The sequence below is a fragment of the Notechis scutatus genome, chromosome 4 (genome assembly GCF_049901735.1).
Source record: "Notechis scutatus isolate UNSWTSFEM ecotype Mainland chromosome 4, rNotScu1.2, whole genome shotgun sequence".
Taxonomy (NCBI): Eukaryota; Metazoa; Chordata; class Lepidosauria; order Squamata; family Elapidae; genus Notechis; species Notechis scutatus.
In genome coordinates this window covers 70,618,733-70,645,055 of record NC_142012.1, presented here as the reverse complement: position 1 = coordinate 70,645,055, position 26,323 = coordinate 70,618,733, and the positions used below count along the sequence as shown (strand labels likewise).

At 42.8% G+C, this 26,323-nt stretch overlaps 2 protein-coding genes across 3 annotated transcripts in view; one reads left to right on the top strand and one right to left on the bottom strand.

The window, feature by feature from the left end:
• Nucleotides 1–26,323, bottom strand: part of CC2D2A (coiled-coil and C2 domain containing 2A) — a 1,114,036-nt gene that overhangs the window by 475,008 nt on the left and 612,705 nt on the right. The gene's annotated exons all lie outside the window — the stretch shown is intronic.
• The window catches only part of RAB28 (RAB28, member RAS oncogene family), a 139,887-nt gene that overhangs the window by 30,792 nt on the left and 82,772 nt on the right, over nucleotides 1–26,323 (top strand). For both annotated transcript variants that reach the window (XM_087963688.1, XM_087963689.1), the window contains exon 2: nucleotides 3,800–3,896. In XM_087963688.1, the coding sequence (XP_087819814.1) occupies nucleotides 3,800–3,896 (97 nt within the window). The remainder of the gene's footprint in view (nucleotides 1–3,799; nucleotides 3,897–26,323) is intronic.

Below are 26,323 nucleotides of genomic sequence, written 5' to 3'. Positions count from 1 at the left end.
CTTCAAAAGGTCCACCCTGTCTAAGGGATTCAAACCGAACTAGGTCCACTTATACGACAGACAGCTTTGGTATGTCCCAATCCTGGATGCTATCTTCACCACAATGGAGAGGGGTTGTTGGTTCTTACCTGATATGACCTTTCTCGTTTGGTGGAGATAGCATCTAGCCCCACCCTGATGGAGGTCCATTCCGAATCCAGTAGAGCACGACAACAACAACAAGAAAACACATCAGTCTCACTATTCGCCAATTTCTGGGGCACCCTTAGCAACAGGGGAGTGTCCTCACAGATCTGACAGATTCAGTCCAATCAGCTAGCAGCAACTGACAACCCAATCCTGGATGCTATCTCCACCAAACGAAAAAGGTCATATCAGGTAAGAACCAATGACCCTTTTCACATTTTTTTCATATTTAGAACATATTTGCATATGTGAATACCAAACCATATCAAACCCTTGTTCATTTAATAATTGTTTCATTTAGAGCTCACCCTTTTTGTTCAAAATATCTTTGTATCTAACAATATTTCCCCTATTAATAATGTCTGGATGTATAAGTGCTTCCATTGTTGAAAACCAAACTGGAATCTTCAAATAATGTTGTTCTCTCATTTTCTTCCAAATTAACAATAAAGCATTTCTGATATAGCGTCTTTGAAAGTAACTATGTATCTTATTTTTCCCATACATGGTAGTAAAGGCATGGTAGTAAATCATGCCCCTCCAATACAATGCACTTTTATCCATGTTAGCACCGCAGCTTGGTAATATAATTCCCAACTGGGTAATCCAAACCTTCCTCTAATTCTTGTATCCTGTAACATTTTTAACTTAATTCTTGCTCTTTTCCCTTGCCATACATATTTTAGTATTATTCTATTAAGTTCTTCAAAATATTTTTTCTCCAGTTTTATCGGAATTGTTTGGAACAGATACAATAGCCTAGGCAGTATATTCATTTTAATTGTTGCTATTCTCCCTATTAGGGATAATTGCAAATTTTCCCACTTTTCCAGATCTATCTTAATTTGCTGTTTCAACCCATAATAGTTGTCTTCCTTAATCGTTACACATCTTGCTGTTAATTGAATTCCTAAATTTATTTTCTTAGTGAACTGAATGTCTAATATTTCCATTAATTCTTTCTTCTGTTTTTCTGCAACATTTTTCACATGGGACTGCGGGGAGGGGTTCTAATTCCCTTTATCTTAGTTGCATGCCTGAGGGACCCTAGACCCTGCTTTGAATTTTGACGTGCTTTACCCCTCTTCAGTAAAAAGATTCCTTTTGAAATACAAAGTTTTCAAGAATTCATACTTATATTTTGAAGGAGGGGAAAGGCTGGTCCTTACACTTAGCAATTTTCTAATAGGACTAGATCTTTTCTGAGTAAAATGTGATTGATCAGAATGAATAATTTTTCCTATAACTAATATGATTGGCTTAAGTTATAAATGATATAATTTAAATATGTAATTATATAAATTATAAAATAGTTTAATAAATAATTGATTATCAAGATTAAAAGAGATGAATATGTAAGAAAAAACTTTTAACTGGTCTTTTTTACTTAGTTTGGGAATTAGAACAGTGCTAGGATAAGGGAATACAAGTTTCCTGAAATTCTAGCATAAGAATATCCAAATGCCTTATAGAATTTGGCTGTTAGCCCATCAGGATCTGGAGATTTTCCATTATTAAAGCCTTAAAAATATATTCAACTTTTGATTGTAAAATCTCAAGTATTCAAGTATTGAGCATCCATTAAAATAATTCTGGGAAATCCAGTTTGTTGAGATGTTAGTAATTTTTTTTTCTCTTGCAGGTTTTCAGAAGTGTTTAGTTCCATAAAAACTAAATTTTATAAATTTTATAATTAAATTTTAAAATTATAAATTTTATAAATGTATACTAATATTTTTAGTGTTAGTGAAGATGTGATGTTCAATATTTTTTATTCCATTATATATCTCTTTCATTTTTTAAAACTTATTTGCCAGCAAACTTGAATATTATTGTCAAATTCTTGTATTTTTGTTTTAAGAATAAAATATGGGTTGATATTTGGTGAGTTTCTAAAATATCACACTCTCCCCTCCCCTCCCTTCCCCTCCCCCCATATTTTGATTGGAAATGTCCTTGTAAATCTAGGAATTCTTTCAGTACTGACATTTTCAGTGAATAAGTAAGTATTTTTACTTTTGTCTGTTTACATCATCAACTCAGATCTGTTTGTGAAAGTTCAGTGTCTGTCCAGTATGTTCTGACCTTTGGCATCCAAAGTTGTTGTTTCAGCTGCATCCATCAGGTGTTCTTGATCATACAGTACCGGTTTCCAAGTTGGATTGGAAGTTTGTTGATTTAATTCTCTTTCTTCATATCTGCTGTGTCCCACCTGCCCTCCTCCCCATTTGCTCATACTACAAGGGTGACCTTAGCTCATCCCATCATCATTCAGCCTTCCCACTTAGTCTGGGCAGAGGTCCCCTGAGAAATAATTTTTTATTGGTAAAATTCAAAAGTAAAACTTTATTGAAGAAGAATGTCTGAACTCCTTTTCTAATGGTAGAAAAGTGAAGAGTAAGTCATTACCAATGGTATATTCCTTAGCTTGGGTGCAATTCAGGATATGTTATTACTTGTAAACTTCACCTCCATTTTGATCATTAGGTACCTGTATATGCAAGTTGGAAAAAATTATGTATTTGGAATTACAGCAGGAAATAATGGTCTGCCAACTGATAATGTAATTTGGTTTTGTAATAACACATCAGACATTTTTTTTCTATGTGGTATGCATGGGTTTATTTCTGGATATATATACATCAAACAACTTACATGCGTACATATATTTTGAGTACAAATTCAAAATAGATTTATTTGGAAATATTTTACTGTTGGGTAGGTGAAATTCTGAAGACAAAAAGAAGCCCGAAGAAAATTATGTGAAAAGACAGTGATTGTAGGTTAGTTAATTAAATTAAGGGCAAGAATAGAAGTGGTGTGATAATACATTTATTGTTTTAGGAACTTTGGTCTAGAGCTAGTTCTGTCTAGTATTGAAGGCACTAGGCTAGAAACTAGAATGCTAGGAGTTCTAGTCCCACCTTAGGCATGGAAGAAACACATAGGTGACTTGGGCCCAGTCCTTCAGTCCAACTTACCTCACAGGGTTGTTTTCATGGGGAAAATATAAGGAGTATTAGGTATTTTCATTGCTTTGAATTTATAATAAAGGTGGGATTTTTAGATTTAAAAAATCTATAATCAATACCTTTTTACCTGAAGGTGAAATACAGTTCAAATTTAGTCCAACTCCATGTTGTTTTCAGTGAGTTCCTTTTTAAAAAAGAAAGAATGCTAAGGATTGTTGGGATACTGTTGCTGAAAGTGATCTAATCTCTTTTCAGCAATGGCATTCATTGTTTTCTTTCATGTTTCACACAGTGTTTAAAAGAATGAAGAACAGGTATGCATTCCCCTTACTTCCTTTTTCCACTTACTCAGTATATATCAGTTGAGTAGCCAGAGCTTCAGGAGGTGGCAATTTCTTTGTATGATGTTCCGAATTGCAATATATTTTATTTATTGTTAGTATTTAGTATTTAGTTAATTGATTAATTAATATTTGATGTGATCCTAAGAGCTGTGATGATGGGTAAAGTGTTTGTAGTATTACTGTACAAAATTGCTTTATTATTACCATAAGCGAAAGAAATAAAATATTAGAAATAATAGAGTTTAAATTTAGGGTTTTTGTTCATTGCTTCTGAATTAGATATAATTTTCTTTTTAGACCTCCTTAGCTACTCGTTTTGTTCACGATACTTTTGGAAAGCAATACAAGCAAACCATAGGACTTGACTTCTTTTTGAAAAGAATAACACTCCCAGGTAAGATAAAATCAGAATACACTATATAAAAACAGGAGTAAGAGTAAAGTATTCAGGAGAGCATAAGAACATTTAATACTTCAGGAATGTGAACAAAACTTTGATGGAATGAGACTCCTACCTTGGGCTGGGAGTTGGGCTAGAAGACTTCAGAAGTCTCTTCCAGCCCTATGATTCTATGATTCCACTAACAAGATTCATTGCTAAATAAGTTTGTATTGTTGCACTACTTTATATTTTGCACATGCTAGTTGAGATTATTATATCTTTGATTTGGAGCATGAATATGTAAATTCAGGAAAGGTAGAACTTAAACGACCCTCCCACTTGTGACTGTATGACTGTAACTTTGTCACTTGTATCCTTATGATTTATATTGACTGTTTCCTAGTATGATTTGATTGCTTATTGTACCCTATGACTATTATTAAGTGTTGTACCTGATGATTCTTAACTCTTGATGAATTTATCTTTTATGTACGCTGAGAGCATTTGCACCAAGACAGATTCCTTTTGTGTCCAATCACACTTGGCCAATAAAGAATTCTATTCTATTCTATTCTATTCTATTCTATTCTATTCTATTCTGTTCTGTTCTGTTCTGTTCTGTTCTGTTCTGTTCTGTTCTTTTGGACGCATTAGATTCTGATATGTGAATGGTTTCTTATGCTCGGCTATATGAAATTGCTGGTATTTAGTAGACCACCCCCCAGACAGTCATGAAAATACAATTGTGAACATTCAAAATACCCAATTTTATGATGCAAAGGAACTATTTTAGATGCCAGTTGTATCATGCTACGAGGAAAATGTAAATAATTCAGAAAGGCAGCAAGATCTTAAAAATTTGTTTCTGAAAAATTTGGCAGAGGGAAAGAAGTCCATTTGTAATTCACTTTGCATAAAACTGTAGTTGATGTGGTTTATAATGCATTAACAAACTGAAATGAAAAGAAAAATTCTTGCAGTCTCACATGAAAATCTTGCTATTATTATTGCGTGTATTAGTATAAAACAAACAAAGCACAGCTGAATTAATAATGCATAGGCTGTACTTTCCTCACCTTAGTAAAATGAACATGGTCTTTTCTGAACAATAAATTAAATTAGAGCATCAGTAATTAAGTCTTGAAAATATTTTAGGGTTTTTTAAAAAAACCTACCAGATGTACAAGTTTGTCCAGGCTTAAATAATTGCCCAAATTAATGCTGGGACCTAGTTATTCAATTTTTTTTGGAAGGCCATGAGTATCTTTGCTAGGGTATTGAATTCTATGTTTGAATGGTTATTTTTCTGTGAACAGAATAGACTAATCAAAGAATATTAGCCTTGTTCTTCTAGAACAGGGATGTCAAACTGGTGGCCCATAGGCCTGATGTGTCACGTGCAGGCCATGCCCACCCCAGCTCTGTGAAGGGAAAGAACATTGCGAAACATCACATGATGGCAACATGATGTGGTGAGTTTGACACCTGTGTTGTGGAAGTACAGGTAGTCCTCGACTTACGACAACAACTCAGCCCAAAATTTATGTTGCTAAGTGAGAAATTTGTGAAGTGAGTTTTGCCCCATTTTACAATATTTCTTGCCACATTTATTAAGTGAATCACTGAAGTTGTAAATTAGTAACACTGTTGTTAAGTGAATTTGACTTTTCCATTTGTTTGTCAGAGGGTCACAAAAGATGATCACTTGATCCTGGGACATTACAACCATCGTAAATACAACCCAGTTGTCAAACATCCAAATGTAAATCATATGACTATGGGGATGTAACAGTCATAAGTGTGAAAAATGGTCATGTCACTTTTTGCAGTGTCGTTGTAACTTCAAATGGTCACTAAATGAACTGTTGTAACTTGAGGACTATCTGTATAAATATTCATAATATTTACAGAGGTACTAGCAAATGAAAAGTCTATCTTGTATGTAAGATAGACCGTTTGCTAATACCTTGATAAATATTATGAATATACTAATAAAAGAACAAGGTTAATTTCCTTTGATTCATCTATTCTGTTCACAGAGAAATAACCATTTAAACAGAATTCAATACCATAGCAATGAATCTATCTATGGTCTACCGCCCCCCAAAATGTTTATGGTCTCATGCATATAACATAAAATGGAAATGTGAATTTTGATGTGTGAAACATTTCAGGCCATTTCACGACTAGGAAAAGAAAAAGCATTTCATTTTCAGTTGCTGGATTTGTTTCTCCATTGTGGTGGAGATAGCATTCAGTCTCTGCTTGCTGATTGGACTGAGTCTGTCAAATCTTTGAGGACACTCCCTCTGTTGCTAGGGTCCTCCCAGAAATTGACTCAGTCAGCTAGCTGGACGACATGTTAAATTCTTCTCCTAAAGAGCCAAAATCTGAAGCAATTTAATTTGACAAATAGGAAAGAAAAAAGAAAAAAAAATCACCAATCCTGAATACTATTTCAACGGACAAGTGATCGGCTAAGGGCTGATCTACATCGTTTTTTCGCTGGAGGTGTGTAGAAACACCACCCACACCGCATCCCTGCGCTTTGGCTTGGCAAGTCTCTCAATGGCTTAAATACAGCCATGCAGACGCCTGTTTTACCGTGGCAGCATTGAAGGGGCAGAAGACTGCAGCGAAGGCAGAAATCTTCTCACACATTGACAGGTCAGGTAAGAAGAGTAACCTTTAGATAGCATAGTGATAGGAAGGCTGTAGAATAAGTTGTGGAAGCTCCAGAATAACAGCATCAGAATTAAAAATGGCAAAATCGCAGAACGGTAGCCATGCTGTCAGGAGAGTTGAGGAGACAGCTCGCAGGCCATCGCGGTCTCTAATCCCAGCAGCCCCAGACCAGATGTCTTCCTGTTATAGCCCAAGCCAAAGGACAAGGTTGCAAGGGCTCGAAAGAGCTCCAAGGCAGCTGAGCGGGACGAGCGCCATAGAGACAAGGCTCTTGACAAGTTGTGGGCTCGAGGAAAAGAAGCGGCCCAAACTTCAGAAGAAATGGCACCAAGTATAGTTTCCCGCCTAAATGAGGAGCAACCATTATTAAGAGGAGATAGGCAAACTGACAGGAGTGCAGTAACAAACGGCCACGGGGGTGGGGGGTGGGGTGAAGAGCAACAGGAGTCTCTTGTGGCTTCAGAGGTTAGAAATTTTTTTCTCAGTCTGCCCAGCAACAGAGCAACTGACAGTTATAGGTCAGAGACCCAGAATGGCTCCAGAAGCCACATTTATTCCCATGTCAGCTCGCATTAGACCAGTCAGGGAGCAAGAGCCTGAATTCTAACTTAGCATGCAGGCTTTTTTAAATGAGGCAGTAAGGCAAGGGGTGTCAGCTGTTTTAAAACAGGTGTTCTAGACTAGGTGTTCGCTTTCAGGTGTTCTAGACTAGGTGTTCACTTTCAGAGGCTCCAGCCCTTCATCCAGGCATAGTAGGAGACACAAGTCTTATCATGAGGATGATCTCTCCCTACATTTAGAATCAGCATTCTATGTCCCTGCTGAAAGCTCCCACTCCATCCCATCTGACAATGGGCAAATGATGGACAGAGATTACTCTGATGATGAAGGCCTCAATGTGGCTGAACAAGTCTCTATGCCAGGCCTGGTCCAACCAGCCATCTTCAGGTTGCTCCTCTTCAAGCTAAAAAAGCCACAGAGTGGGGCTTGGTTCCTGAACCACAGGAGCCTACTGACCATTCTGAAGACCCCAATGACCCACTATTCTCCAAAAAAACAGTAACAGCAGATGTCATCCCTGCGCCAAGGATGTTCACCATGGTCATCCAAAGGTAGTGGTCATTCCTTTGGTCGGGTCCAAGCCCTTCCTCCCTGGACAAGAATCTGTTCAATGTGGGAGGTGACTTCTCCAAGGCCTTGGAAGTGCCTGCTGTTGACGCCCCAGTTGCGGCCCTGCAAGCCAACACCAACTTCCCTGGGGAGCGTGAGGACTCGCTGAAAGCAGAGGTAAAGAGGGCTGAACAGACATTGCAGAGAGCACACTTATCAGCAGCATGGGCAGTGAGGGCCTCCGTGGCTGCATCCCTTTTCAACAGGGCCTCCCTTATCTGGCTCCAAGAGCTGCAAGAGAGAATTCCACTGGACGATGTGAGATCACACCAACATGTGAACAAGCTATTAGCAGCAGTGGAATTTTCAGGTGATGCTAACCTCCGTGTGGCCAGATTTGCATCTAAGGCAATAGTGGGGACTGTGACCTCTTGCCACCTGCTCTGGCTAAGACACTGGCAAGCTTATATGAGACATAAGTAGAGGTTGGCCACTGCTCCCTTTAAAGGGGATAAATTATTTGGAGAAGCTCTGGACAAAGTACTGGTGGAGTCCAAGGACAAAGGGAAGGTCTTGACGTCCAGCTCCAGAAAGGGTGATTTAAGATCAACTCCCTATCTCAGACATTCCTATTATAGGACTCCTGAAGCAAGAGGGGGGTTTTCTAGGCCCCAGAGGCCTTTCATCCCCAGGCAGGATCAACCCCAGGACAGGACAGGTAGAAATCACCCATTTAACAATAAGCGTCCCTTTCAAGGGGCTGGGGGCCGTCCCGACGCCCCAGATAAATGTCAACCCTCCCATTGGGGGGGTGTCTGGCATTATTTGCCAGGTGTTGGGAGGAGGTAACCACAGACGCTTGGGTCCTGGAGACTGTCAGCTCGGGTCTTTCCATTAAGTTCCTTTCTACACCCCCGAGATTTTTTATTCGCTGTCCTGTTTCCAAGAACAGGGAGAGAAAGGCCCTTATGGAAACAGCTATTAAGCACCTACTGGAAATCCAGGCAATTCAGATGGTGCCTGAGGACCAACAGGGCATGGGATTTTATTCCATCTTGTTTGTAATCCCTAAAACCTGGGGGGATGGAGGGCAATTCTGGACTGAAGTGTCTTAATTGCCAGGTGAAATACAGGCGGTTTAAAATACATTCCCTCCAGTCGATTCTAGAGGGGATTAAGGAGGGGGATTTCCTGACCGCCATAGATTTAACAGAGGCCTACCTTCATGTCCCCATTCTTCTGGCCCATAGACAATTCTTAAAGTTCTGCTATAATGGGAGGCACTATCAATATAGGGCCTTGCCCTTTGGGCTTTCCTCTGCCCCCAGAACATTCACAAAGATGTTGGCAGCCCTGGAAGCCCATCTCAGGGCCATCCCAGTAAGAGTCCAGTGTTACCTGGATGACATACTGGTCCAGTCATTCTCTCCATCTCAAGCAACAGAGGATTTGGAAATCACCATTCAGGTGCTCCAGGGGCATGGCTTCTCTGTCAACGATGCCAAAAGCCACTTCACTCCCACCACCTCTCTACTCCATCTGGGAGCTTTAATAGATACCATTTCCTGCAAGATGTCCTTATCCCAGGAACATTGGGAGTATCAGGGAGTTAATTGGGCAAGTAAAACCTAAACACAGGGTGTCCCTGGCTACGCTTTCCAAGCTCCTGGGGAAAATGATATCTTGTATTAATATTCCATGCCAGGCCACTCCAATGATTTCTTCTCCCATATCAGAACACAGTTAGGAGTTATTCCCTTCTACAGGTCAGATTGACTCCTCTGGTCTTGCGATCCTTATGATGGTGGTAATCTGAGGCCCTCTCCCTCTCAAGGAACCTGACAGGTTAGTGCTGACCAAGGATGCCAGTCTTTATGGCTGGGGAGCCCATATTCAATCCAGGGTGGCCCAGGGACAATGGTCCCAGGCAGATTTGGACCATAATATTAATTGGCTAGAGCTTAGGATGGTCCATCTGGCCCTGAAAAACTTAGAGGAATCTGTCTCAAGTAAGGACATCCTGGTTTTGACTGATAATGTGTCAACCAAGGCGCACATTAACTGCAAAAGTGAGACACGTGGCCATTGATGCTCGAGGCAGAAAAACTCTGCTTATGGGAGACACCAGGTATCGTTCAGAGCTGAGCACATTGCTGGCATGGCCAATGTTGAGGCTGACTAGCTTAGCAGAGCCACCATTGACCACACAGAGTGGCGTTTGTACCCCAATTTGTTTTAGGAGCTGTTGGAGTGATTCGGAGTACCAGCTGTGGACCTCTTCGCTTCCCAGGACAACACGCTACTCCCAAAGTTCTACTCCAAGTTTGCAGTTCCAGGGGCGGAAGGAACGAACACCTTATGCAGCCCTTGGCCAGGGGAGCTGCTTTATGCCTTTCCTCCCCTGCCCCTGATCCTGAGAGTGATCCAGAAGCTGTTGGCGGAAAGAGCAGAACTTATCCTTGTAGGCCATGGTTTGCGGACTTAGTAAATCTCTCCATCTCCAGACCTTGGAGGTTACTGGAGGACAGAGTGTCACTCAGCCAGGGGCCAGTATTACACTTACAGCCCCAGTGGCTTCAGTTGGCCGCCCGGAGATTGAGTGGAGATCTCTGATCCGGGACAATTATTCCTCCAGCGTAATAAGAACTATCCAGGCCTCCAGGAGATCCTCCACCAACTGCATCTAAGAGGCATCCTGGAAGGCTTTCAGTGAATAGTGTTCTAGGTCTGACATTGTCCCCACTGGGGCTTCGATTGCACAGGTGCTGGACTTCCTTCAAGAGGGCCTAGATAAGGGGCTTTCTCCTAACACCTTGTGGAGGCAAGTTGCAGCCTTGTCCTCTGTTCTGTCCTTGGGGGAGTGGAATCCTTGTCTTGACATCCCACGGTCCGCAAGTTTCTGAAGGGTGCTACAAACCTGAGGCCTCCAGTGGTTCATCGATTTCCGACATGGGACCTCTCTAAAGTACTGCAGTCGTCCACTTCCTTGCAGTTTTGTCTTGCAAGGTGGCCTTCCTGGTAGCAATTTCCTCTGCCAGGAGGATTTTGGATTTGGCAGCTTTATCTATCAGAAAGGACCTTTGTGTGTTCCACACCAACCGAGTGGTGTTAAGACTAGACCCTTCATTCATGCCAAAGGTGAACTCGTGGTTCCACAGAGCCCAGGAACTAATCTTACCTGATTTTTGCTTGCATTCTATGAATGCATTAGAAAGAAGATGGCACACTCTGGACTTTCGCAGAGCCTTGCGGATTTATGTTAAGAGGACATCATCCTTCAGAAGGTCTGAATCCCTCTTTATTTCCTTTCAACCTTCCGCTATGGGTTGCAAGGTTACTCCAACGACTGTGGGGATATGGATAAGACTGTGCATATCCAAGGCCTACCAAACCCAAGGACTGGTGGTTCTACCAAGGATAACAGCGCATTCAACAAGAAGTGTGGCCATATTGGTGGTGTGGGCCACTCAGACCTCTCTGGAAGAGGTTTGCAGGGCAGCTACATGGGCTTCACCTTCTCCCTTCATAAGACACTATAAGCTGGACTCTTGCTTCTGCTGAGGCAGCTTTTGGACAGAGAGGTCTGCAAAAGGTCCATCCTGTCTAGGAGATTCGGACCACACTAGGTCCACCCATAGGGTGTCCTCAAAGATTTGACAGACTCAGTCCAATCAGCAAGCAGGGACTGATCACCCAATCCTGAATGCTATCTCCACCCAAAGAGAAAGGTTGTATCAGGTGAGAACCAATGACACTTTTCTCCCAAACTCTGTAAGTGTAATTAGTGGATTGTTTCTCTAGAATGTTTCACTTGATTGATAGTCAGCTTTACAGCTATGCAAGCATCAATTTTTTTTTTTTTTTAAAACAAGTTTTATTAATTTCAACAACAAACAAATCATTACATATTTAAATCTTTTCCTGTCTTTCTACAGAAATTTCCCCAATATTCTCATAAAACACAAACAAACACAAACAAACATATAAAAATCTTTTAGTAAAGTACCTTGGCCCCAGTTACCTCTCTTTGTATGGGCAGCGCATTTCACTCTTCACAATTCTATCTTATTTAATCCATCTTAATTAAATCATTATATTTATATCTTTTGCCCATTCATTATCCCTCTATCTCTTCTTATAATAAAAAGAATTTCTCCTGAAATCACTAATCAGAGTATGATGCCTTTCTATCCTCCCCTAAGTTAGTAAAATTAACATTCAACATAACAAATACCCAATTCGGTTCTGCTTGGTACATTCTATCCACCAAAAATGTTTAAATACATTGTATCCTCCTTTCCTTCAATATTTTATTACATTTTAAAATCAATCATTATTAAAGACTTCAACATTTTAATTTCTTATTAAATCTTAAACCATTCTAATTTACTATTTCAAATATAAATGTTACAATACCATCTTCTGTACCTAGCAGAATCTTTCTTACAGAAGTTTATATTTCATCCTTTGTCCCTAAAAAAAATTCCTCTTCTCCCATCCAATTTTAAAACTTTGAGGCTTTTCTCCGCCTTTCCCCTTTCTTTCTTCCCCCACCAAATCTTCCTACCCCCTTCTTCTTCTAACCTCTGCCTTGCTGGGATCCCTTCTCTGTTGTGTTCCCTTTTTATCTTGTTTGCTATCATTATATTTACTTTGCATCATATTTTTCTCTTTCTTAAATGTTTTTTTAGATCTTAAGTCCTTCATTTTCCTTGCTATCTTCCTTCCTTCTTTCTTAGAAAAGTTTTGGGATTCAATAAAGATGGCGTCTTTCGCTTTTTCTTGTTGTTCTTCTGTTTCCATCTGTTTCATTGTCTGTTGGTAATTAACCAGCGCCATTTCTAGAAATAGAAAAGCTTTTTCCATACCATCTTTGCAGGCTGCTTTTGTTTGCTCATATTCATCCCTCAGGTCTTCAAAAGGAAAAGCCATTATAAATAAATCTTTTCTTTTCTTTATTCCTCTTTCTTCTTACACCAACCAAATATTCCGAGAGAAAGGTAAAACAATCCCAAAGTCCACAATCCTCAATAAATCCAAGCAAGCCAAAATTCCCCCTTCCTCTTCCAGGGGTGGTATCAAACAAAAAAAAAGAGAGTCCAGATCTATATTTTAAAGCCTTATTAAAATTATGTTTCTGTCCTCAAATCTTCAAGGCATCTCCTCCAACAACATCCAAATTTATATATTTTCTTTGTCCTCTCCTTCCGGCTTAATTCCGTCGGGAGGAGAGTAAACTTTCCTTTCAGCACCTCAAAATTGCAGCTTTTTTTCTCTTGTGGAAAAATCATCAAAAAACCATCTTTTCCAGGAATTAAATTAGATAAATCTCAAAGCCCTGGGTCGACCAAGAAGAACTTTCACTTTTAATAACTTTCTCTTCTTCCTCCTGCGCATACTTGCCCGGCTGCCGACTTCTTTGTGGCGGCCATTACGGACCGCCGCTGCACCGTCCTGGTAAAGGGGTTCTGCCGGCCAGGGAGGGGGTCTGCAACACCCCAGACCCTTCCTCCGGATCCCCCTTACCTTCAGCTACCCTGCAGGGCAGCCTTGCTCCGCACCCGTCCGGATCGGAGCCCCAAAACGGCTAGCGCGGCAGGGATCGCGCAGCTTCGCGAATCCCTACCGCCGCGAAGCTGACAAACCGGAAACTCCGCAAGCATCAATTTTGGAAGATCGAATCTTTTTATGGCTCAGTTTAAAATGTACTATATGGAAAAATGTGTCAGCTATTTATTCAGAGCAGGGGTGCCAAACTCAATTTTATTGAGGGCCAGAACAGCACTGTGGTTGTCCTCTGTGGGCCGGGGGAGGGGGCATGGCCTGCTTGACGTAGCTCGTGTGGGTGGTGCCTTTGGGGAGGGAATCCAGGGATGTCCAATAGGTGGGGTGGTGAGTGGGAGGCTCGTCCCACAGGATGAGGTGAGGCAAGGCAGGGGGTGCAGCAGCTACAGCCAAAACCCATTGTTTGCGGGGGGGGGGATGGTTTCTGGCTGTAGATGCAGCCTGCTGGCCCCTCAGCTCATGTACACTGTTGCTCCAGAGCCTGCTGCCAGCACCAGGCTGGCCGTCCAAGCAGCAAGTGGAGGCCATGGTAAGGAACGTGATGCGGACTGCTGTACACGCTTATTCTGTCCACTGTCTGTTTTAGCTTGTGGTTGGAGAGCAGGATGCAGCAGTGGTGTGCAAGGTGTCAGCTTTAAAATTCAGTTGTCATATTTCATGGAGGGGGGGGGGTGGAGAAATGGAAAAGTTCAAGGTTATTCTGTATGTCTTATTAAGAAATTCCAGTTGCAGTTAATTGGTTCTCGTGATTTATGAAGTGTAGAAGTGGGAGGAGAGAAGAGAGGAGAGAAAGTGGATTCTATGTAACACACGAAAATAATTTCACTTTGGGAAATTGCCTTTGACATGCCAGATCTGTTTCTAAATAAATCAATTGGAGAGAAAATGTCTCAGTGATTGATATCATGGATACTTTCTGGATGCCTTACGTTTATTTCCCAAAGACCACTTATTTTTTGAAGGGGCTTGGATGATACTTTTCCCAGACATGGAGAAAGATCAACAATCAGCCGAAGTTGGAGATATGCAGGGGGACAGTATGGGGGCCCTCCCTCCAGAACATTAATTGAATCTACAAGCCCTTGTTTGGAGGAGATGATGGATGCTTTCAGAATGACAGTAGAAGAAAGAGGTTTGGGAGCTATACCGAAGCATTTCAACTCAAGAAGTTTTTTCCCCCTCTTCCTAGCGTTTTTTCTGGCAAGTTCAGGGTTGGCTTGGAGGTATTCTGTCCCAATAAAAGCTGTTTATAATTAGTGCATGTAAAGCATTGGATCAATTGTAATAGTTGTACCACCTTTTAGATTATATTTTAGACAGAACTATAATCCTTGACTTGCCACTTTTTCTAAAGTTTGTGTTCACTATTAAATCTGAATAGATGTAAGCTTTCATCTAAAACTTGTTCCCCTACAGTAGAGAATAACAACTCAAGGGAGTCACCCATTAATTAATTAATTTTCACAACAACACAGGCAGAATTTTTAGCAGTTTGAGTCTTGAACATTTTTGTTTCTTTTTAATGTATGTAAATGCTAAAGAATTGAAAGATAATCACAGCCCTGACAAAAGAGGCTCTCATTATTTGCATTGCATTTCATCTTATTCAGAAAGTCATGTTTGATTTAAAGTCTTCTTGTAGATAGTAGCTTGAATTATTGAAGCTGAGATAGTTGTAATAACCAAGCTCTAGAATTTAGAATTTATGGCTATAATAACATTATTTTTGGTACTGTAACTAACTGGTATTAACTGAAATCAATACATCTGAATGGTCAAGAACTCTCAGAGCTGATGTCTCACTTTTGTCTGGTTTATCTAGGTTAGTTATAATGGATGCATTTTTATCAGTAACACCCTTGTAATATTTTATATATATTATATATTATTATATTATATATTATTATATTATATATTATTATATTATATTATATTATATTATATTATATTATATTATATTATATTATATTATATTATATTATATTATTATATTATATTACATTACATTACATTACATTACATTATAATAATATAATATAATAAATATATTATATTAATATATTATATTATATTTATTATATTATATTACATTACATTACATTACATTACATTATAATAATATAATATAATAAATATAATATATTATATTAATATATTATATTATATTATATTATATTATATTATATTATATTATTATATTATTATATTATTATATTATATTATATTATATTATATTATATATATTATATTATATTATATTATATTATATTATATTATATTATATTATATTATATTATATTATATTTATTATATTATATTTATTATATTATATTTATTATATTATATTATATATATGGTATTCAGCTTTGTTCGGGTATTTTCCCACGTCATTATAGTTGTGCTTTTAAAGTTGTAGCAATGTTTCGGCAGAATCTCATCTGCCATCATCAGGCTTCTGTATTGTGTTTGTCTGTGAGAAACGTTGCTACAACTTTAAAAGCACAACTATAATGACGTGGGAAAATACCCAAACCAAACTGAATACCATACATGTAAGTACCGCGAAAACTTAAGAAAACATATATATATGTTTTACACACACACACACACACACACACACACACACACACCCTGAGAAATGCTTCCTGCTTGTTGGGTTTTTTTTAAATAGCTGAAGGTTGATCTTATGGCCAGAGCAAGAAACTAGTAGTATGCAAAATATTTCAATTTAAAATAGTTATTCCAGGTATCCTGGAAGTGTTCCAATCTTTTCTCAACCATTCTATAAGTATTCTAAGCTTGGGACAGTGCTGGAATGATCAGAACTAGTCTAATAACAGTAGACCAAACTATTCCAAACTTGAAACAGCTATTACAAGTTTGAAACATTATGAATTAGAAAACATTTTATATAACCTTACAAATTATCAAAATGTGAATCAGTTGAAATGTTTGCCTACCACACAGCCATTATTTAAATATAATAAGGATCTCGGATACTCATGTTTGCTACTTTTCTCTCTATACTTTTGTTGCAGGTTTTTTTTTCATAAACTTTGAAACCACTACAAATACCTCTTCATGAAAATCCTAAAAGTAACCCTTGCATGTTTAGTTAAAAGTAAATAGAAACAACTGGCTCACATTTATATCATAGAACTATACTATTTATCTAGCAAACAAGTAATTATGGGTAGTAGTTATTGCTTTATGTAAATAACCAGGTACACTCAAAATTTCTTACTCCTTGATAGTCCAGATGCAATAATTCAAAATATTCCCAGGCCTCAGATTGCCAATTGTTAATGAAGAAATAAAATTCTCAATTTTGTTTCAATATATTGGCCAAATTTTAGAGATTGCATACCACTTACAAACTGAACATTTGTAAAATTACTTCATAGTATAAAAAGTTCAGCTATAAAAATGAGAACTATTTACTAATTGTCTTGGTATGTTTAATTCAAGGAATACTTTTTTGTAAAGAGTGTGGAATTTAAAAAAAAAGAAGTTGTTATAACCCAGAGGTAACCCAGCTGTTTGAAGAGAAATCTTTCTCAAGCCTCAGGCATATTGCTATTCTGTCAGATTGGAGGGAGGAGACTGTACAGATGCCAGTTGGAGGAAGCCAGAAAGACGCATCAACTGACAGAGGTATGTTGCAGCCTCCGAGGCAATCGCTTCGTTTTCCAGAGGGAATTTTTCCCCCTGCAGAGAGTATCCCTCCAGGGTAGGGACTTTATCCAGGCCAGGGGTGGATTCAATGCCAATGGCAGCCAGCACCAACACAGCCCTGGTCTGAAGGGGGGTTGCCCAGACAACAGACAGCAGCCACTTCCCCTCCACCTGACCAGGGAACCAGGCCACACCCATCTTCCTCTTGGCAACCACAAATGCAGCCCCAACCGGCAGCGAGGCCACAGGGACCCCTATTCCAGAGAGGCACCACCCAGCCAGGATACACTACCCAGCCTACGTACGCCACCAGGTCAGTTCCTTTCATTCCAATACAACCTGCAGGGGCCTGGCCTGTGCCACCTCCACAACCATGATCGAGGCCTGACCAAGTAGCCTTTAAGGCCGCATTCAATGGCCGCCATGAACATTTCAATTACTTCCTCACTCGAATCCGATCCCAGATAGAACAATTTGGAAATCAATACGCCACAGAGTGCGATTTGGTTACGGCCATAACAAATGGGATGAATGAAGGGGATGCTTCAGACTGGGTGGCCCAACTACACAACGAACAAGCCCTGGAATTACGTGATGTAAACGGATTTATTCAATTGTTAAGACTCAGTTTGAAAATCCAGACAGGGTAGCAGAGAATGAAGAGAAGTTAATGGAAATGAGGCAAGACAAACGACCCTTGTCAGAATTTATTTGGGACTTTAGAAGGGTCGCAAGCCACCTCATGGATTGGCCTGAAAGAATGACTTTACACTATTTTAAAAACGCCATTGATCCAGAAGTAAAGAAGGCCTGTGAAATTAGGGGAATCCCAGAGACCTTACAATCGTGGTATGTCGCATCCCTCAGCTTAGATCGCAGCACCAACCCACATAGGAAACCCCTTCCAGCAGCCCTGCCTAAGAGAATTGTGGTTAGGAGTCCGCCAACTGGATCAGACAAACCTGCTCATACCCAACCTACCAGGGTGCTGAAATGTTACCGATGTGGCCAAGCTGGCCATAGAGCAACAGACTGTTTAGCCCCTGCTCCTGTACCACAAGCTCTGCAGTCGAAGTCTAATCCAGCTGTTAGAGGTCAGAAGAATCAAGAAAGACCTCCAGTCAGGGACGGGTTCGCCAAACACAGCTGGGAAAGCCCCTCTGCGCAGATGGGAGCAACGGACCACCAGACTGCCACCACATCCTCGAGAACCCGACCTGCGAAGATGACCCAATGGTGAGTGATCCCATCATACCTTTTACAGTCAAGGTCAAGTTAGTGGTACCAAACACGGGGGAGGCCAGGGAGTTAGAAGCTGTCATTGATACTGGGTGTTCTAGATGTCTTATCAGACTCCCCATCGTCGAACAATTGGGCATAAAGACTAACCCGCTAAAATGCCCAATCAGATTTGAGCAAGTGGATGGAACCTTAATTGGGGGGGGGGGGGCAGCCACTCAGATGACTGAATTGATCAAGATGGAATTAGGGCCCCATCGCAAACTCATACGCTTCATAGTGGCTCCCAAGATGCCAGAATCAATCATACTGGGACTTGCTTGGGTAGACAAGTGGGCCCCGATGATCAAATGGGAGGATGGATTCAGAAAAATCCTCACTGGACTGGGCCCATTGCCCCCTCTTCCACGCACTACAAAGCCACCGGTCAGCTTGAACCCAGAGCCTGAGCCAGCATCCATGGTATCCCACCTTCTCCCAGATAGCCCCCAGGTACCTGACCAATACAAAGACTTGGCTGAAGCATTCAGTGAAGAAGGGTGTAATGTTTTACCTCCCCATCAAGCCACTGATTGCACCATAGAATTAGAGCCCGGGGTGAAATTACCAAAACCAAAGATGTATTCCATGACGCCTGCTAAAATGACTGAATTAAGGAAATACATCAACAGCAATTTGGAACGAGGTTTTATTGAGCCTACCAAATCAAGACTAGTTGCCCCCGTGTTGTTCAAGGAGAAGAAAGATGGGTTGATATTGTGTGTTGACTTTAGAGGCGTGAATGCTGTATGCATCAAAAACTCTCCCCCTTATAAAGGACTTATTGAACCACCTGTCGAAGGGCAAGATATTCACCAAGCTAGATCTCAGGGAAGCTTACTACCGGGTCTGCATCAAAGAGGGAGATGAGTGCAAAACTGCTTTTAACTGCCCTCTGAGTAGCTTCCAATTCAAAGTCATGCCTTTCGGACTTCTGGAGGGCTCCTGCAGTTTTTATGTAACTCATCAATAAGGTGCTACACCCACACCTTTATCAGGGGGTCTTCATATACCTGGTGACATCCTTATCTTCAGCAAAACCATGGAAGAACATGTTCAATTGGTCCGACAAGTTCTAGAAAAACTTCTAGCCGCCAAATTATATGTGAAACTCTCAAAATGCGAATTCCACAAAGAGTCACTGGATTATTTAGGCTACCGAATATCCAACTTAGGAATTGAAATGGACCCTGGAAAGGTGAAAGCAATGCTGGACTGGCAACCCCCCTCCCCAGAACCCGAAAACAACTTCAAAGTTTTTTAGGGTTTGCCAACTTCTATAGACAATTCATTCCGTCCTTTGATGAAGTTGCCCTCCCTTTAATGGAGCTATTAAAAACGGGCCCGTCACCCACCAAACCGAAGCCAAATCAACCACTGGCTTGGACCATGTACAGTCAGAAAGCTTTCGAAATCTTTTTTTTTTTAATAAATAAATTTTATTAAATTTACAATTAAAAAACATATCGACATTACATACACAAAAAAGGAAAAAAACAAACCACTCGGTCTTACGAACCGGAAAGAGAAGAGAAGAAGAGATATAAAAGAAAGAAAGAAACAAAGAAAGAGAAAAAGAAATGAAAAGGCTACATTTAAAAACAGACAATATCCTTTTTGACAGTCTGCAAGATCCAATTCTCCTACCTTAATTTGAATACACACATCTTATCAATATCTATGCTTAAATTACCCATTGTCTTTTAAGAAGTTTATCTCTGGACTAACCAATTATACCATGAGTTCCAATTATCATAAAATGTTGAAGGCTCTTTATTTTTAAGTGCTATAGTTAATGTCCATTTCTGCACAATCACATATTTTCTGGATAACCATTTGTTCTGTAGGTGTATAAGGTGATTTCCAACACTGAGCAAACGCTAATCTGGCCACAGTTAGGATATGAATTGTTACATATTTCATCTTTTTGGGTAAATGTTTATCAGAGATCCCTAGTAGGAAGAACTCTGGTTTGTATTCGATTTGTTCTTTGGTTATCTCCTCCAACCATTTTCTGATTTTTTGCCAATATTTCTGGGTTTCCTTGCAAGACCACCACATATGAAAGTAGGTTCCTTCTATGCTTTTACATTTCCAGCATTTTGGACTCGTGTTTGGGTTCATTTTTGCCAACCTCGAAGGGGGCGTGCCATCTATAAAACATTTTGTATGTATTTTCTTTATATGCTGCCGATTTTGTAATCTTAATATTTCTGTTCCAAATCTTTTCCCATTCTGATAATGTAATACTTCTTCTGACATTCCTGCTCCAGGCTATCATGTTCCCTCTGACTATCTTTTGTTCTAATTCTACTTCCAGTAAATATTTATAGAATTTAGATATGTTCTTTTTGTTTGATCCTAGTAAAATTTTATCTAAATACTGCAGTTTGTTATAAATTCCAAAGTCTTTAGTATCTTGTTTGTATCTGCTATGGATTTGAATATATAACCACTGATCAATTTTAAATCCCTGTTCCTGTAATTCTTGTCGAGTTTTTAATTTTCCTTGCGGCTCTAATAAATCTTTATATTTAATCATTTTTGTTATATCCAAATTATTGGGATATACCATTGCCTCCATTGTTGATAGCCAGATCGGAATTTTTAGATAGTGTTTTTTGCATATTTTTTTCCAGTTAATTAATAATGAGTCCCTAATGAGGTGTCTGTGAAAGTAAGACTGCTTGGGTTTCCCCACTTCCCATAAGAAGGCATGCCACCCTCTCTGGAGGTCGTGCCCTTCTCCTTAGAGCCGCTCGGATCACCCAGAGAGTGGGAGGTGCTTCAGTCTGCGTTGTTGTAGGCTGAGCTTAATTACTGAGGAACGCTCCGCCCTTCATCACGTGGCTCCCTTGAGGCGTTCCCCAGTTTATGCTCAGCCTTCGTGAGAATAGGCTGTGTTACTCCTACTCCTTGGCTTATTCAAGACTGTTTTTGAATTATCAGGTTTGCCTTATTATTTCTAATCCCTTCCTTAGCCTCTGCGCATTTGGGGTGTCTCTGGAGCAAGGGGAGCGCGTTCCTCGCCCCCAGGGGAAAAAAAGAGCGGGCGGCTTAATAGCGCTCCGGCGCTAAACCCCCCCCTCGATTTGGTTTCTATTCCTGCCACTTCTCTACGCCGCCCTCGTTGTGGCTTGATCGGATCGCGCTGATATAAGCGCAGCTGGTGTTCCCCCCGCCACGAACGCCGATCGCCCCAGGAAGGGGCAAATTGCTTCTGGCTGCCTCTCTCTGCCTCCAAACTTGCCGGAGAGGCCTAGTTCAGCTCTGAGCGGCCCGACAAGTAGATCACAGGCGGCTGCCATTTTGGGCGCCGCCGCGTGCTCGGGCGCCATTTTTTCCGGCCTCATTGCGGCTGCAAAGGGGCTAGCTCTAGTCTCAGGCCTCCCAGCCACGTGCTCGGGCGCCATTTTTTCCGGCCTCATTGCGGCTGCGAAGGGGCTAGCTCTAGTCTCAGGCCTCCCAGCCTGTTAGAGCTGTTACGTTTCTGTGGTGTGTTTTTCTTTAAAGCTCTCAAACTGTTGGCTTTCCGCAGCAGCGCTCAGGGCGAGGATTAGCAGCCTATCCCTCCCGGTTGTTGTCTGGGAGCTCCAGCTGCTAGAGGCCTTACTTCCAGCCTCAGGCATTCATTTGACCAATTGGACTCTAACATCACAATCTCCTGGGTTACTCCCTCCTGGGAGCCCTAAACCTAGTTCACTAGTTAGATATTTGATATTAAAAATATATATATTAATAAATATTAATAATAATAAAAATAAATAATTAAGGATTATATATATAGATATATATACAACAAAATAATATTGATAATAGTCATAGGACTATACATTATTTATACTCAGATACGTATATATCAATAATAATATCAATAACAATAATAATATTATAGACTATATACACCTAAATTCCAAAAGGGGGCGCGGGCCAGCCGTAAGGACACCCGGCCTTTGTTGTAGGTCGAACCCTTGGCGTGCCAACCGCCTTAGAATCTTATTTACAATCCTTACTTCTAAAATGGCAGATGACAATTCCGCTAAAGGCTCTTCTTTGAAGGCCAGATCCAAGTCCTACCACTTGCGCAGACAGGCTAAGGAAACTTCTAAGGAAACTTCCAAGGCCTCTCAAAGAGACGCCTTAAGGCGCCACAAGGCATTGGAGAAAGAATTTGACAGGCGATCCAGGGAGTCACAACCGGTGCCTCCAGCCCTCCCACCCTCCATTCCTTCTACCTCCAGACACCCCCCCTCCTCCAGATTGCTTTTCCCTCTCCAGGCACAGCTCATCCCAGGGGCAGCAGGTCCCCGGACCAACGACCAGACGGACGCCCGAAGCGACATTCACGCCCACGGCCGCTGGTCTGCGCCAGGAGAAGCCCACCACACTCGAGATCCCTGAGAAAATGAGGGCATGGATGGAACGGGCTATCCGCCAGGGGATTGCAGAAGGCCTCCAACAGATGTCCAGGCCCGGTCCCCTCCCGATGGCTCCCGAATACGAGTTGCTATCAGTCAGGTCCTCGCCTAGATCGGACCCTACTCACGGTCAGGTACCTTTACAGAGGGGCAGCCCTCTCCCAGAAGGGGAACTGGAGGAGGCGATAGAGGGCCTGGATCAGCTCAGGGAGGAGGAGGAGGAATTTGAATGGGGGTTTACACGCCACGGAGAGCCCCTATCGGAGATAGACCCTATGGAAGGGGAGATGTCCGAGGATGAGGGTCTCTTCCCCGATCAACCCACCTTCGTGGGCCTGTTCAAGCCACACATGTTTAAATCGCTCCTCTTTAAGGCCAAGAACATCTCTGGCCTGGCCATACAGCCCCCCTCTGCTCTCTCCTCCCCGGCAGAGGGACAAGAGGACGCCATTTTCAGGCAGCCCGTTGTGGAGGCGGAAGTTATTCCTGCTCCACCCATCTTTCATGACCTAGTTTCAAACCAGTTGGAATCTACAGGGGCCCCTCCTGCCCCATCCAGCCAGGACAAGAGGTTCTTTAACCTCGACTCAAGCTTCTCCAACCTGCTTAACACCCTCGAGGTCGATGAGCCCATCGTTGGGTTAGCATCCTCCTCCTCCCCTAGTGATCCCCTGGAGGCTCTGAAACCCGAGGACAAGAGGTCCGAACTAGCCTTACGTCGGGCTCACCAAGCCAACGCTTGGGCCATTAGATCGGCCACGGCCGCCTCCTTCTTCACCAGGTCTTCGATCCGGTGGCTCCGCCAACTAAAACAGTATGTCCCCCCCTCTAATACAAGGGCACATCAGGACATCGCCAAACTGACAGCCGCGGCAGAATTCTCAGCCGACTCCACCTACCACGCGGTTAAGTTCTCCACCCGAGCAATAACCTCTCATGTTACAGCCCGCCGCCTGCTCTGGCTCAAACACTGGCAGGCGGATGTAAAAAACAAAGTTAAGTTGGCCACTGCCCCCATCAAGGGGGACAAACTATTCGGCACAGCCCTGGAGCCCCTGCTAGCCGAGACCCAAAGCAAGAAGAAATTTCTTCCTTCTCTTTTTCGGAGGTCAGAGCCAAGAGCCCCTCAGCCATTTCGGAGAGGTTCCTCCCGACCCTTCTACCAGTCACCCTTCCCGCCCAGGTACCCGAGACCCCCTCCTTCCGGCCATTCCAACCCCAGGATCGAGCCGACCCGGGCGAAAGGAACAGGAGGGGCAGCAGCTACAGGCGTCCCTTCAGGGGGGAAGCCCTTCCGGCGCCCCAGATAGATCCCGTCCTTCCCTTCCCATCGGCGGACGTCTCAAGCATTTCGCCGACCGATGGGATTCCTCCACTTCCGATGCCAGGGTCCGGAATACCATCAGATCCGGTCTCGCTCTGGAATTTCAGAGCACCCCCCCTGACTTTTTTATGGCATCCCCCCCCCTCGAGGGATCCCACCAAGCGCAGCTTGATGGATTCCGCTATTCATCATCTCCTCAACATACAGGCTATCCAACCCGTCCCACCCTCCCAATGAAGGCAAGGTTTCTACTCCCACCTTTTCGTGGTTCCCAAATCCTCAGGTGGATGGAGGGCTATTCTAGACCTGAAACGCCTTAACCGTTACCTGATCCACCGCAGGTTTAAGATGCACAGCTTACAGTCCATTCTACTGGGCATCAGGCAGGGGGACTGGCTCTCCTCTATAGACCTTTCAGAAGCGTATCTTCACATACCAATCCGGCCCTCCCATTCCAAATTCCTCAGGTTCTGTTACAACCACCGCCACTTCCAATATGTGGCTCTTCCCTTTGGGTTGGCTTCTGCCCCGAGAACCTTCACTAAGGTCCTCGCGGCTCTAGCGGCTCACCTCAGGAACCTCCCGGTGCGTCTCCACTGCTACCTGGATGACATCCTCATCCTGTCTCACTCCAGGCACCAAGCAGAGAAGGACACCAGAGCTACACTCTCTGCCCTCCAAGACCATGGGTTCCTAGTAAACTGGCAAAAGAGCAAATTGTTACCATCTACCCGGATAACCCACTTGGGGTCCGTCATTGACTCAGTTCAAGGAAAGGTCTTTCTTTCCTCAGAAAGATTCCTTAGCATCCAGGAAACCATCAAACATATCAGACGATCAAGAATTGTCTAAATTACTAGGTAAAATGGTCTCATGCATTTCCATTGTTCCCTGGGCCCATTTACACACCAGATCCCTACAGTGGTTCCTGCTCCCGTTCCAAAGATCCGGCAGAAGCAATTCAAAGGCCACGGTCAAGGTACCTCCAAGAGTCCTCACGTCTCTTCTCTGGTGGACCAGTCCCGCCATCAACAAGGGCCATTGCTTCAAGGAGCCCCAGCGTCTCACCCTCACCACAGACGCCAGCCTGTCAGGATGGGGCACTCACATCCACTCACATCCACTCGCTCACGACACAGGGCAGATGGTCGCAGGCAGAACGGGCATGCAGTATAAACTGGTTGGAACTCCACGCCATCCACCTGGCCCTGCACAACTTCCTCCCTCAGGTACGCGGGCGGCATGTCCTTATACTCACGGACAACGTCACCGCCAAGGCCCACATCAACCGGCAAGGGGGTACCCAGTCCATATGGCTGATGAGAGAGGCCGAGCGACTCTGCCGTTGGGCGGAGCGCAATCTCCTCTCCCTCACAGCCGAGCACATCTCAGGGGCCTCAAGCACCCAAGCGGACTGGCTGAGCAGGGCCACGGTGGACCAGTCTGAGTGGCGCATCCACCCGTCTCTGTTCAAGGAGGCGACCATGATGTTCGGTCTCCCGACAGTGGACCTCTTCGCATCCCCCCTCAACACACAACTCCCAAGGTTTTTCTCGAGGTACCCTTCCCACGGGGCCGAGAATTACAACGCCCATGGCCCACAGGGCTCCTATACGCATTCCCTCCATTAGCCCTAGTCCCCAGAGTCATCCAGAAGCTCATTTAAGAGAAGGCAGAACTGATTCTGGTGGTGGCCCCCTACTGGCCCAGACGCCCATGGTTTGCGGACCTCCGCAACCTATCGGTGGCCCCCCCCGGAAAATCCCCCCGAACAGGATCTCCCTGTCCCAGGGCCCCCTCCAGCACCCGGATCCTCAGTGGCTCCAGTTAGCCGTTTGGAGGTTGAGCGGGAACGTCTAAGAAAGGAGAAGCTCTCTGACCAGGTTATCAATACCATTTTGGCCACCAGGCAGCCCTCAACTACTCGAATATACAATGCCACTTGGAATAGTTTCTGCAAGTGGTGCCATAACTTCCAGGTCAACCCGCTTTCACCCTCCATCGCTCAAGTTTTGGAATACCTCCAAGAAGGGCTGAGGAAAGGACTTTCCCCTAACACCCTGAGGTGTCAGGTCGCAGCCCTCTCAACTGTCATCGCTTGTGACAACCTGGGTTCCCTTTCCCTCCACCCTCGCATTAGGGCATTCCTCAGAGGAGCCACTAACTTGTGCCCCCCAACCGTTCACCGATATCTTACCTGGGACCTCAATAAGGTCCTTGCGTCCCTTACTAAACACCCCTTTGAGCCTCTCAGGGAATCCACCCTCCAGTTTTTAACATTCAAGGTCGTGTTCCTGGTGGCCATTACTTCGGCTCGCCAAATATCGGAGATAGCAGCCTTGTCGGTGAGGAAGGACCTTTGCATCTTCCATGCCGACCAGGTG